Source organism: Mastigoproctus giganteus, chromosome 8 (genome assembly GCF_048544385.1).
Source record: "Mastigoproctus giganteus isolate SK-2022 chromosome 8, ASM4854438v1, whole genome shotgun sequence".
Lineage (NCBI taxonomy): Eukaryota > Metazoa > Arthropoda > Arachnida > Uropygi > Thelyphonidae > Mastigoproctus > Mastigoproctus giganteus.
In genome coordinates this window covers 145,998,338-146,010,725 of record NC_143582.1, presented here as the reverse complement: position 1 = coordinate 146,010,725, position 12,388 = coordinate 145,998,338, and the positions used below count along the sequence as shown (strand labels likewise).

The 12,388-nt window shown below is 37.0% G+C and overlaps 1 protein-coding gene across 1 annotated transcript in view; it reads left to right on the top strand.

The window, feature by feature from the left end:
- The window catches only part of LOC150081900 (mitogen-activated protein kinase-binding protein 1-like), a 470,343-nt gene that overhangs the window by 236,510 nt on the left and 221,445 nt on the right, over positions 1–12,388 (top strand). The window contains exons 13-14 of the mRNA XM_090378972.1: positions 4,073–4,187; positions 7,104–7,195. Coding sequence (XP_090235098.1) covers positions 4,073–4,187; positions 7,104–7,195 — 207 coding nt within the window. The remainder of the gene's footprint in view (positions 1–4,072; positions 4,188–7,103; positions 7,196–12,388) is intronic.

Below are 12,388 nucleotides of genomic sequence, written 5' to 3'. Positions count from 1 at the left end.
GCCAGACTGCTCCAATTTGTTCAGCAGTCTTCCGTGTGCAACAGTATCAAAAAGCTTTTCTAAGATCCAAATATATGATATCAAAGTTATTCCCTGCATCCAGTTCCTTTGTGACCACATCATAGTATCCAATCAAATTGGTCAGGCAAGACTTTCCTTTAACAAAACCATACTGTGTTCCGAGCTATAACTGAAGTCTTGTCTAGATGATCCTGCAGTGCTTCTTTAACCAGTGCCTCCATTAATTTTCCTGGAACATAAGTTAAACTAATAGGTTTATAATTATTTGTGTCGCCCTTTGATCCTCCTTTGTGAATTTGGGGTCACATTTGCACATCTCCAGTCCATGAGTACCTCTCCTGAGTCCAAAGAAGCTCTCATAATTATGGCTAAGGGTTTGCTTACATCCTTTGCTGCCTCCTTTAATATATCCCATCCACCCCCGGGTGCCCTTTTTATGTTTATCTTCAACAGTTTCTCCTCCACTTTCCTCTCAGTTATTACAAAATCATCTAGCTCACTGCCAGAGTTTAACTCACCTCTGGCATTCCCCTCCCTGAATAACTCCTCATGTGTGAATGTAGATGCAAAATACTCATTTAGTTTGTTAGCCACCCGAGCAGGATCATCAACAGTTGAAACATCAATATCCAGTGGACCAATCTGATTCATCCCTTTCCTTCTAGAGTTTACATAGATAAAGAACTCTTTGCTGTTTTTCTTTGCATCCTTTTCCAAAAATTTCTCATAATCTGCCTTTACCTGCCTAATCTCCTTTGTGACTTGGTTACAGACCAGCTTATATCTATCATAGGCTTCCATGTCACCCATTAATTTATATGTATCCCATGCATTTTTCTTCTCTGCCATATGTCTCATAATTCATCTGACATCCATTTAGGCCTAAACTTTGAACAATATTTCTTAGTTGGTATGTAAAGCCTAGTAGCTTCCAAGATAAATTCTTTGAATGCTTCCCATTTTGAATTTGCTGTTGGTAACATCATCAGTTGGTCCCACCATATAGAATTTAAATACTGCCTCAGACCACCGTAGCCGCCTTTACAAAAGCAAAAACCCTTCCCTTTGCCCCTGATGGTAGTTACAGGGTATCATTTATTTCATTTTGATTTTTATCATTTTGTTTTTCTTTGTTTCATTTTGTTTATTCCTTTCAGGTTGAAGGTTGAGATGACAGAAGATACTTTTTGACATTAGAGTTGCATTTCTGTAGATTGTAATTTTCAGGAAATATATGTGAAGGAAAGTTGTTCCAGAAAACAGAAGTAGAAGTGATAAATGATTAAAGGGAAAAGTTGGACAGTAAATGGATGCCAACTGGTTATGGCACATGTTCAGACTGGTTTAGAACAGATTAAGGGAATTACAGATGCCATTTCAGATTAACAGTGCCATTGAAGTATCTAAGAATACAGAATATATGTAAATATGGTGTAATATTGCTAACAAGGTCAGCATAATACTTCAGTTATAAATAGGACGACCCAGTTTTCTGGGTATGATATTCAGCACAAAAAAGAAACACGTTTCCTCCTAATTTGTTAGAAATGCCAGGGTTGTGTAATTTCTACTGCCCTGGCTTTTCAAGGATGCCTTAATATTAGCATTGCTAATATTATTTTATAAAGCAATACACAGAAAAAAATCTATAATTTTATTCAACTAAAATTGTCAATTAATTAACTCTAGTAACTATGGAAAAGGACTAGGTTAGAATTTGTTCTCAATGGTGGAACTTTTATCATCTTTTTTTACAATGTAGCTGAGTTAGTTTTGGAGAAGGATTGCATGATTTTATCTCTCAGAAACTCAGGTTTTTAGTGCAGCAAACAGGCAATCCAACTGAAGTATACAGTCTATTACAAACACAACATTCTGGCTCATTGTAGCCTTCACAACTTTGGCTCTTAATACATGCCACCATCTTTTGAATATTTCATTATCAGATCACATTTTTTTAAAGAATGATCTTCCCACCACTGCTGAAAAAACTGGGTAAGAAAAGCTTGGCAGCACTTTAGTTTAATTCTTCATTGGAATTCTGTTTGTTAAAAAATATAATTTCTTTGAAGAATCTGAAGTCAGGGCCATGTAACCATAGCCCATATTATACATGGAGAATACTACATCCAGGTGTCAGCTCTTTGTGGGGAGAGGGAATAGTAATTTTACCATGCTCTTTCCATGAAATCAGCAGAGACATTTGCTGTTTGCATCCTTGTATTGCAATGTCTTGCACAATTCTTCTTGCAGTAGTGACATCAGGTCTGCCACTGTGGAGTTATCCAAAAATTCAGAGAACCCAACAGTTCGCTTGGTACGGTTGTTAAAGAACACTGGGTGAGCCTGTTTGAGTATCTCTTGGGGGGAGTAGCCAGAATTTGTAGTTTCACCTCTACAGTTTTGTTTGTTTTCTTTATTTTAAGTAAGCTTTTATATCAGCATGAGCACCACAAAATAAAAATGTCATTTGTATTGTGCATTCAACTTTGTCATCAAGGCATTCTGTTTTTGTTAAATGTTCATTCGGTTAATATGAACATTTAACAAAAATTGTTCCTTTTAAATGCATTTATGCATAGCTATTTTACTGATTGAGGAGAAAATAAAATATTTTATGCTCTATTTTATCAATAATTATAAGTGGCTTCTTCTGCTTGCTTGATTATTTAAGGCATGAGAACAATGCAACACAATTTTAATAAGTAGTGCATGAACAAGTTGAATGTACAGTTCATATTGATGCTTTATTACAATAAGCTTGCAATTTGATAATGTTTTATTTTTATTTAATATAATAATGTTAATTGCCATGCTAAATTAACAAACATATATTATTAATTTTAGCATCCTATATTTTAGTTCAGAAAATAGCTTTGCATAAAAATCAGTACAAAACAATCCTCAAAAAAACTTTTGGGAACACCAGGACATTACACCCAGTCAGGATAATTCTGGGAAAAATGGGGATATCTTGTCATTGTAGTCATAAATGAACTGAAAGTTTTGTGATAGCATAGAAAGAAACGATAAATCTTCCTAAATGAACTTTAATAGCTAGGCTTTGGCAGTTGATTAAGGTGCAGACTGTATCATATAATTCATGCTTTCTTTTGATTGGAAGTACAGTAAAGGCTGGTCACATTGCAATTCCATTGAAGATCAGTCAGAAGGAATTGTGAAGAAAGGGAAAAGTATGAATCCTGTCTTTGCTTTTAAACACGTATAACAATAGTTTGTTGTTTTATATGCTTTATGTACCGTTTTCTGTTAAGCAATAGTATTATAATTATTTCTTGTTTTCTCTTGGCTTGTCTGGCTTTCTCTGTACTACATGTTTGTCCCTCATGACAGTGAATAGTTGAACTACTTACATATGGCTATCCATTTTCCAGCATTTTAGAAAACTGAGCAAATATGACAACCATCCAAGAATTCATTCCTTGTGTTGGCCATTTTCAAAACAGCATACCAGAACTGATTGTGTGAGGCAGAGATTTCATTGCAATTCCATAAAAGCTTTTACAGTACTCTAATAACAATACATATAACTTTTTATTTTTAATTAAGGCATATTTGCATTGTAATAATTAATTTATATCATGGGAGAAGTTTGTTAGAATGTCATGTGTTTGTCTACTGTTATTCATTAAAAAGATTAATGACTCACTGCCCATTAATGATAGAGAACTCTTATGAATGAACAATCCAGATTTAGGTCTGTTAAACTTTAAACTAGTTGTAATGAAATAGTCAAAACCAATTGAAAATGGTGGATAATCATTTTCTCTTTTGTAGGCAAAAGCATGACTGCATACTGCTTAAGTTACATTTTATGACATTTATTAATTTCATATGTAGAGCTGGGCCCTTTAAATTCCATTTTTTTCATTTCTAAATTAGTTACATTCAAACACATTTTGAATTTAAAAACAGATGCATTGTAGAAATGAAAGTTACATAATATAACGAAAACTTAAAGAAAGCAGTGTACTTTTAACATCACTTCTGTAGTTACTTATTATTTTTAAAAATTTATTTAATATTATAGCTAGTAACAGCGACAAATTAGACAACACTTATGATGGTAAAAATGGTGTTAGATGTCTTAAAATTAGTCCTAATGGTCAGCACCTTGCAACTGGAGATAGAGCAGGAAATATAAGGTATGTACTTGTTTTAATATTTTAACAAAAATCGAAATATGATTTTTATCTTTTATCAGTATATCTGTTTTAATATTTAGTATTTTTATTTTATTTTACCCTAATTTTATTTATTTATTTATTCATATACAGATTTCACACACACAGGACACGCAGGCCCTACACAATTGTGAGAATGATGAGAGTTACAGAATCAATACAGAACAGTAACAATAAATACAAAACTAGAATTAAACTATATACAAAATTTTTAAATTAAGAAAACAGAGTAAGGAGCAAATTCTTATACATAGATGGATTAAGTGTAAAACTCAACGTTGTAATTATTCAATACCTGAAGGAAACGAGATAGAGGACTACCAAGTAAGTGTTGAGTATGAGGAACAGGCAGTAAGAAATTAGCATTAGCAAAGGCACATGATGCAAGAAAGCAAGCTTATATAGCATCAGCCAAAAAAAAAAAAAAAAAAACCCTTATTTCACCCATCCACTCGCTCCGAATGTTTGTCAAGTTCTGTCTTGAATCTATTTAAGCTATCAACTTCCACAACGACAGATGGAAGCTTGTTCCAGCAATCAACCACCCTCTGGCTAAAGGAAAACTTCTGCACATCTATCCTACAAACGTCTTTCCTCAATTTGAATTTATACCCTCTCAAGCGATTATTCTGAGCAAGAGAAAGAATCCCATCGGCATTGAGCATGCTCAAACCATTCAAGGCTTTATACAACTCAATCAGGTCACCTTGCAGGTGCCTAGTCTCCAGACACTGTAATTTGCAAACCTTAAGCTTTTCTTCGTAAGAGCAACCCTTTGTTCCATTCACTAATCTTGTTGCCCTTCTCTGTACTCGTTCCAACAGCTCTACACCCTTCTTAAAATGAGGCCTCCAGACCTGTATACAGTACTCAAGGTGTGGTCTGACCATTGCCTTATACAAGGGGATAATCACATCCTTATCCCTGTTAAAAAAATTCCCGTATATCATTGACAAGACACTATGAGCTACTCTTGCAGACCGTCTGCACTGCTCAGAAAACTTTATATCTGCCTGCACAATTACTCCCAGATCCTTTTCATTCTCTACCACTGTCAGTGTAGAACCACAGAGTTGATACGTTACTCTGGAATTACTGCTTCCCATATGCAGTACTTTACATTTGTCAATGTTAAACTTCATTTGCCACCTCTCGGCCCATCTGCTCAACTTTTCTAGATCCTGTTGCAGCAGTGTACTGTCATTAGTAGTAGTAGTGGCATGTGATGCAAGAAAGCAAGTGTATGAGCTTATGCAGCATCAGCCAAAAAAAAAAAATCACACCATTCCCTGCAAATGCCTGTCCAGTTCCTCCTTAAATTTATTCAACTTATCAACTTCCACAACGACAGATGGAAGTTTGTTCCAGCAATTAACCACCCGCTGGCTAAAAGCAAATTTCCGCACATCTATTCTACATCTGTCCTTTCTTAATTTGAATTTATGCTCCCTTAGGTTTGTAATCTGAACAAGTGGAAGGATCCCATCAGAATTCAGCGTGCTCAACCCATTCAAGGCCTTATACACCTCAATCAGATCACCGCACTGGTGCCTTCATTTTCTGCAAATTGCAGTGGCTGGAGACCACTGCAATTTGCAGAACTTAAGCCTCCCTTGGTAAGAGGATTCCTTCATTCCCCTCACCAATCTTGTTGCCCTTCTCTGTACATGCTCAAGCAAATCTACATCCTTCCTAAAATGAGGCCTCCAGACCTGTACGCAGAACTCAAGGCGTGACCTGACCATTGCCTTATACAGAGAGACAATCACCTTCTTTTCCTGCCGACCAGGCTAGCCGGGTGAGTAAAGTGCCTGCCTGGCAACCCAAAGGTCGCGGGTTCGAACAAATCCCGCCTTGGGCTTGGATCAAAGTACTGAAAAAACCTTGGGAGGTGCATTATGGCCACAGAAGCCGATGCGCCAACAACTACCAAAAAAAAAAAAAAAAAAAAACCCTTCTTTTCCCTGCTAGCAAAATTTCTATATATCATTGACAAAACCCCATGACCTGCCCTGGCAGCATGTCTGCATTGCTCAGAAAACTTCATATCTGACTGCACAATTACTCCCAGGTCTTTTCCATTTTCTACCATCTTAAGTGTAGTACCACACAGTTGGTACTTTTCTCTGGGGTTACTTCTACCCATATGCAGTACTTTGCATTTGTCAAGGTTAAACTTCTTAGCATTTGTCAAAGTTAAACTTCTAAGCCCATCTGCCCAAATTATCTAGATCCTGTTGCAGTAGCACACTGCCATTACTGTCATTAACAACCCTTCCAACCTTTGTATCATCTGCAAACTTCGACACTAAGCCTGATATATACCTTCATCAATATCATTGATAAATATACAAAACAACAGTGGGCCCAACACTGAACCCTGGGCGATTCCACTAATAACAGGTCAAGTAGTCCATGACAAGTTGTGTTCAGGCAAATATACGACTGTAAGGCAGTCACTTTGAGCACTTCTTTTAAAGGGAAAGTAGGTAATTGGAACATAAAATAGGCTGTAACCCAGAAACAAAGCAATTTCAAGAATATGTTTACATTAACTTTTTTCATCATTTTCAGGTCCTGAATCAATCCCTAAAGTACATCTCGCATATTATGAAACACCATATATATTTTGGCAGTAGTAGTTGGCCTGTACACTGAACTTCAAGATTTTTTTAAAAATTATTATAGAAGTAGTTTTTGATTATGATAATATAGAGGGAGAATAAGAAAGTTCTAAATTTGCCAAACTTAGTTGATGGTGGGTTTTTTTTACAAGCCAACCAATAAAGTAATATTTTAATAATATTTGAATGAAATAATTACTTAATAAACTGAAATAAATGCAAATATTTTGTTAATTAATTCATATCTTTATAGGATATATGATTTGAAGTACATGGAATTATTGTGCAAGATAGAAGCACATGATTCAGAGGTTCTTTGTCTGGAGTATTCAAAACTTAATCTCAGTGAGTTTTTTTTATAAATATATGAAAATATATTTATAAATTTACTTATTGTCAAATTATAATAATTATAATGTTATTTAAATATAAAATTTGGAAATCTTTAGCTAAGCTTTTATTTTTTAGGTGAGTTTATTCACTTAGGTTTGATCACTGAACTAATCTGAACACTGATATTGCAGCCTATTTTTTTTGACTTCTTCAGCAAGTTACTCATGATTGTTTCTTAATCTGGGTATTTATTGTTTCCCAAAAAATTGCATACTACATTTTTAAAGCATGTCCAAGCATCTCTTTCAGTTTGGCTTACAGATTCTAGCAGCATTTTTTGTATGTAATTGATGTGAATTTAATACAAATATACTTGAAACAATTTCCCTCTTTATTCTGGGTTTGAATGAACTGTTTCTCTAAACCTAGCTTTATATGCAGAAGAGGTAACAGTACTTTCTTTTGATCTGCTAGTGGCTCTTCTTTAATGCACTTTGAACCTGGTGGCACTTCCTTTCTCAATGCTCTCATCTTGCTCAACTATTGCACTTGCACAAAAAGCAAGGCATTTTTGTGCAAGTGCAATATGTTGGCTGAATAGTAAACCAATAACTTTAAAATCTCCATACTCCAGCCAACCATGATCCTTGTACTGAATTTTTCCAAAAGAAGCTTAATATTTTGTTGTTTTTCCTTTAAGTAGTTTTTTTATGAGCTACAGGAATGAATACATACTTGTTTCCCTTGGACAACTCCTTTGAGGCAATGTATCATTCAGCCTTCTTTGGCAATAATGGAGAACCAGTTCTTCTTCATAATTTGTATAACACAAAATTACCAGGATCAGCAGATTCTGGGATTTCGGTCTTGACCTTGAAAGCCCTATAGACCCTTTGGGTAGATTTAAATATCTCGCAAGATCATCAAGTTCCCTTTGTATTTGTGTAAACAGCTGTTGCCTAGAGTAGTGTATTTCTTTGTCACAATAGTTTATATCATTCTCTAGATTGCAAATGTCAGATTCGGGATCTGATGATGGCATATGAAGTGTGGCAATAAAGTTCCCAGACTGATGCTGTTGCAGTTATTTTTGATGAGTTTTAAAATAAACAGAAGTGATATATTATAGTTCAAATTTTCTCCAAGAGATGGTGGTACAGAGATTGTCCAGTAGGCTGACATTTTTTTTTTTTTTTATGAAAACCCCAGGTTTTCATAAAAAACCAGGTTGGTGGTGGCTCGTGTTCGGACTATTTTGAAAGATAGAGCGGGAATTATAGATGCCAATCAGAAGAACAGTGCCCATGGAAGTATCTGCAGAAAAGGCATGCAGCATAAACAGTACATCTATGAGATAGTGAGTGGAGAGACTTTGTTAGAGATGAGTCATTAATTAACTTAACTGCCCTCTTCTGAATGGAATCTAGAAGCCTGAGAGAGGTTTCAGAAGAACAGTGCCCATGGAAGTATCTGCAGAAAAGGCATGCAGCATAAACAGTACATCTATGAGATAGTGAGTGGAGAGACTTTGTTAGAGATGAGTCATTAATTAACTTAACTGCCCTCTTCTGAATGGAATCTAGAAGCCTGAGAGAGGTTTTGGTGGCACCACCCCAGATGTGGGAACAATATTCCATGGCAGGGCAGATTTTCGATTTGTACAGAGTGAACAGCTGTTTGGAAAAAAAGTAACACCAAGAGGGAAAGAGAAAACCAAGTTTTATAGTGCAGAGGAAGCAATATTTGTAATGTGTTTGTGCCAAGAGAGAGAGAGAGTAGAAGTCAGGTTAATCCCCAAAAGAGATATATCATCTTGCCTAGAAATTGGAGTGTCACCAAAGATAAGCATAGGAGCAGAAGAATCCTTTTTTGCGAGATATAAGACAGGACTGAGTTTTAGAAGGATTGAAATCAACTAAGTTTTCTTTGCCCCAATTGAGGATTATCTGGAGATTGGCATTTAAAGAATTGGTAGCAGATATTCGAGAAATTGAAACTGATTGAGCAGGCAAGGTTTCTCAAATTGCAAAGTGGAATGCAATGTGCTATCATCGCCAAAACTATGGATAGGATTTCCAGTCAATGGAAGAAGGTCATTAATATACAAGAGGAAAAGAGTGGGGGAAAGTACTGAACCTTGCGGGACACCATCATTAGTGAATTGCAATGTGCTATCATCAGCAAAATTATGAATAGGTCAATAGAAGGAGGTTATTAATATACTAGAGGAAAAGATTGAGAGAAAGAACTGAATCTTAGGGAACACCAGCATTAGTGGAGAAGTTAGAAGACAGAGAGCCATCTACCATCACCCTCAGTGAGCGATCAGAGAGAAAACTGGATAACTAATTACAAAAAACAGATGGCAAACCATAAGATGGGAGCTTATTTAGAAGCCCATTCGCACACCCACAATATAATTCTGATGAGAAGTGACACCTCCAAATGCTCTTTTATTCAGTAAAGATGGCTGACAAAAGGCTGACACAAGTAATTATAGACCTGTGAGTTTAAGTTCTGTTCCAGGAAAATTAATTGAGGCAATGGTTAAAGAAGCACTGCAGGATCATTTAGACAAGACTTCAGTTATAGCTCGGACACAGCATGGTTTTGTTAAGGGTAAGTCTTGCCTGAAAAATTTGATTGGATACTATGATGCAGTCACAAAGGAACTGGATGCAGGGAATAACTTTGATATTATATACTTGGATCTTAGAAAGGCTTTTGATACTGTTGCACATGGAAGACTGCTGCACAAATTGGAGCAGTGTGACATTGGAGGCAAATTGCTGCTGTGGATAAAGGGGTGACTGAGGGGGAGAAGGCAGAGAGTGGTAATCAATGGACACTGCTCGTCGTGGACTAATGTTATTAGTGGAGTCCCTCAGGGTTCAGTGTTGGGTCCATTATTGTTTTCTGTATTCATAAATGATATTGATGATGGTATATCAAGCTTAATGTCAAAGTTTGCAGACGATACAAAGGTAGGCAGGGTTGTCAAGGACACTACTGACAGTATGCTGCTGCAACAGGATCTGGAAAGGTTGAGCAGATGGGCTGAGAGGTGGCAAATGAAGTTTAACATTGACAAATGTAAAGTACTACACATGGGAAACAGCAACCCCAGAGTAACGTATCAACTCTGTGGTACTACACTGACAGTGGTAGAGAATGAAAGGGACCTGGGGGTGGTTGTGCAGGCAGATATGAAGTTCTCTGAGCAGTGCAGACGGGCTGCAAGAGTAGCTCATGGTGTATTGTTATATAGCAATTTTTCTAGCAGGGATAAGGAGGTGATTATTCCCTTATAAAAAGCAATGGTCAGGCCACACCTAGAGTACTGTATACAGGCCTGGAGGCCTCATTTCAAGAAGGATGTAGAGCTGCTGGAACGAGTACAGAGAAGGGCAACAAGATTAGTGAATGGAACAAAGGGGTGCTCTTACGAAGAAAGGCTTAAGTTTTGCAAATTAGTGTCTGGAGACTAGGCACCAGCGAGGTGATCTGATAGAGGTGTATAAAGCCTTGAATGGTTTGAGCATGCTCAATGCTGATGGGATTCTTCCTCTCGCTCAGAATAATCACCTGAGAGGGCATAAATTCAAATTGAGGAAAGACAGATGTAGGATAGACATGCGGAAATTTGCCTTTAGCCAGCGGGTGGTTGGTTGGTGGAACAGACTTCCATCCCTTGTCGTAGAAGTTGATAGCCTAAATAAGTTTAATGGCTCAGCTGGACAGGTATTTTGAACGAACAGAGGGGTGAAGTGGAAGTGGTTTTTTTTTTTTTTTTTTTTTTGGCTGATGCTGCATAAGCTTGCTTTCTTGCATCAAATGCCTCTACTAATGCTAATGCTAATGTACCTTTATGCCAAACATGATCGAAAGCCTTTGAGATGTCAAGAGCAACTGCTTGTGTTTCACCAAACTTTTCCATTGAATTTGTCCATAAATGGGTAACATAAGCCAGAATATCACCAGTGGATCGACACTGATGGAATCCATACAAGCACTTGTTGATCAGACGGAAGGTTTCTAGGTAGTTTAAGAGTTGGCGGTTAATTGATTTCTCCATTACTTTAGAAAGAGTAGAAGTAATTGCAGTTGGACGATAATTGGGTGGGAGGGATTTGTCACCCTTTTTAGGAACTGGCTGGATATGAGCAAATTTCCAAGCAGAAGGAAAAACACCTTTGGAATAAGAAAGTGAAAAAAGGTGGCAAAGAACGGTAGTAAGTTCAGGAGCACAGATTTTGAGAACAAGTGAAGAAATACCATCAGGACCTGGAACTTTCTTAGCATCAAGATTCGTCAGTATCCTTCTGACCTCCTTTTGATGGAAGACCACAGGAGGCATTGAATGGAGAATGTTGGGAGGTGTTTTACCAAGATCATTAATACACGAGTTGGAAGAAAAATGGGATGCTAGCAGGTCAGCTTTATCCTTGGCTGAAGTGACAACAGAACCATCTGGTTTTGTGGGAGGACAGAGGTGGGAGCAGAGATGGGCAAAAGTTGCAGCCAATAGCTTTGGCAAGAGACCAGAATGCTCGGCTACCATTAGGGCAAGAAGCAAGTTTTCTATTCTTAGCCTGTTCAAAATCTAGTTTGGACTGGTTAATAACTGCTTTACAATTATTGCAAGCTTTGGAGTAGGCATAAAATGAAACTGAAGAATTGGAAACAAGCCAATTACAATGTGCAACATTCTTCTCTTGAACAGCCTTAGCACATTTATTGGAAAACCAAGGTTTAGATGAAGGACGAGATTTTAAAGTGAGTGTGGAATAAAGGATTCCATTCCTAACAAGAATAATTTCACTGACACAATCTGAGCAAACGTTGACATCAGAAGTTTTGAAACAGCAATTCGACCAAGGAAAAGAAGAAAAGAAATCTTGCAGGTCATCCCATTTTGCATTCTTGTAATGCCAAACAATACGAGGTTGGGAATAGCCATGAGATAAAGGCTCCATTGGAGAAGAAACAATCACCAAGTTGTGATCTGAGGCCTAAAGGACCACTCACTTCGACCGTGTACTTAGAAGGGTTGTTTGTGAGAAAAAGATCAAGCGTGTTGGCTGAATGGTTAGGATTGTCCGTATTTCTTGTAGGTAAATGAACAATCTGTGTGAAGTCATTAGTAATTGCAAAATCCTCAGCATCTCAACCAGCTGGGTCAGTGTGACTAATAAAGAGAAGCCA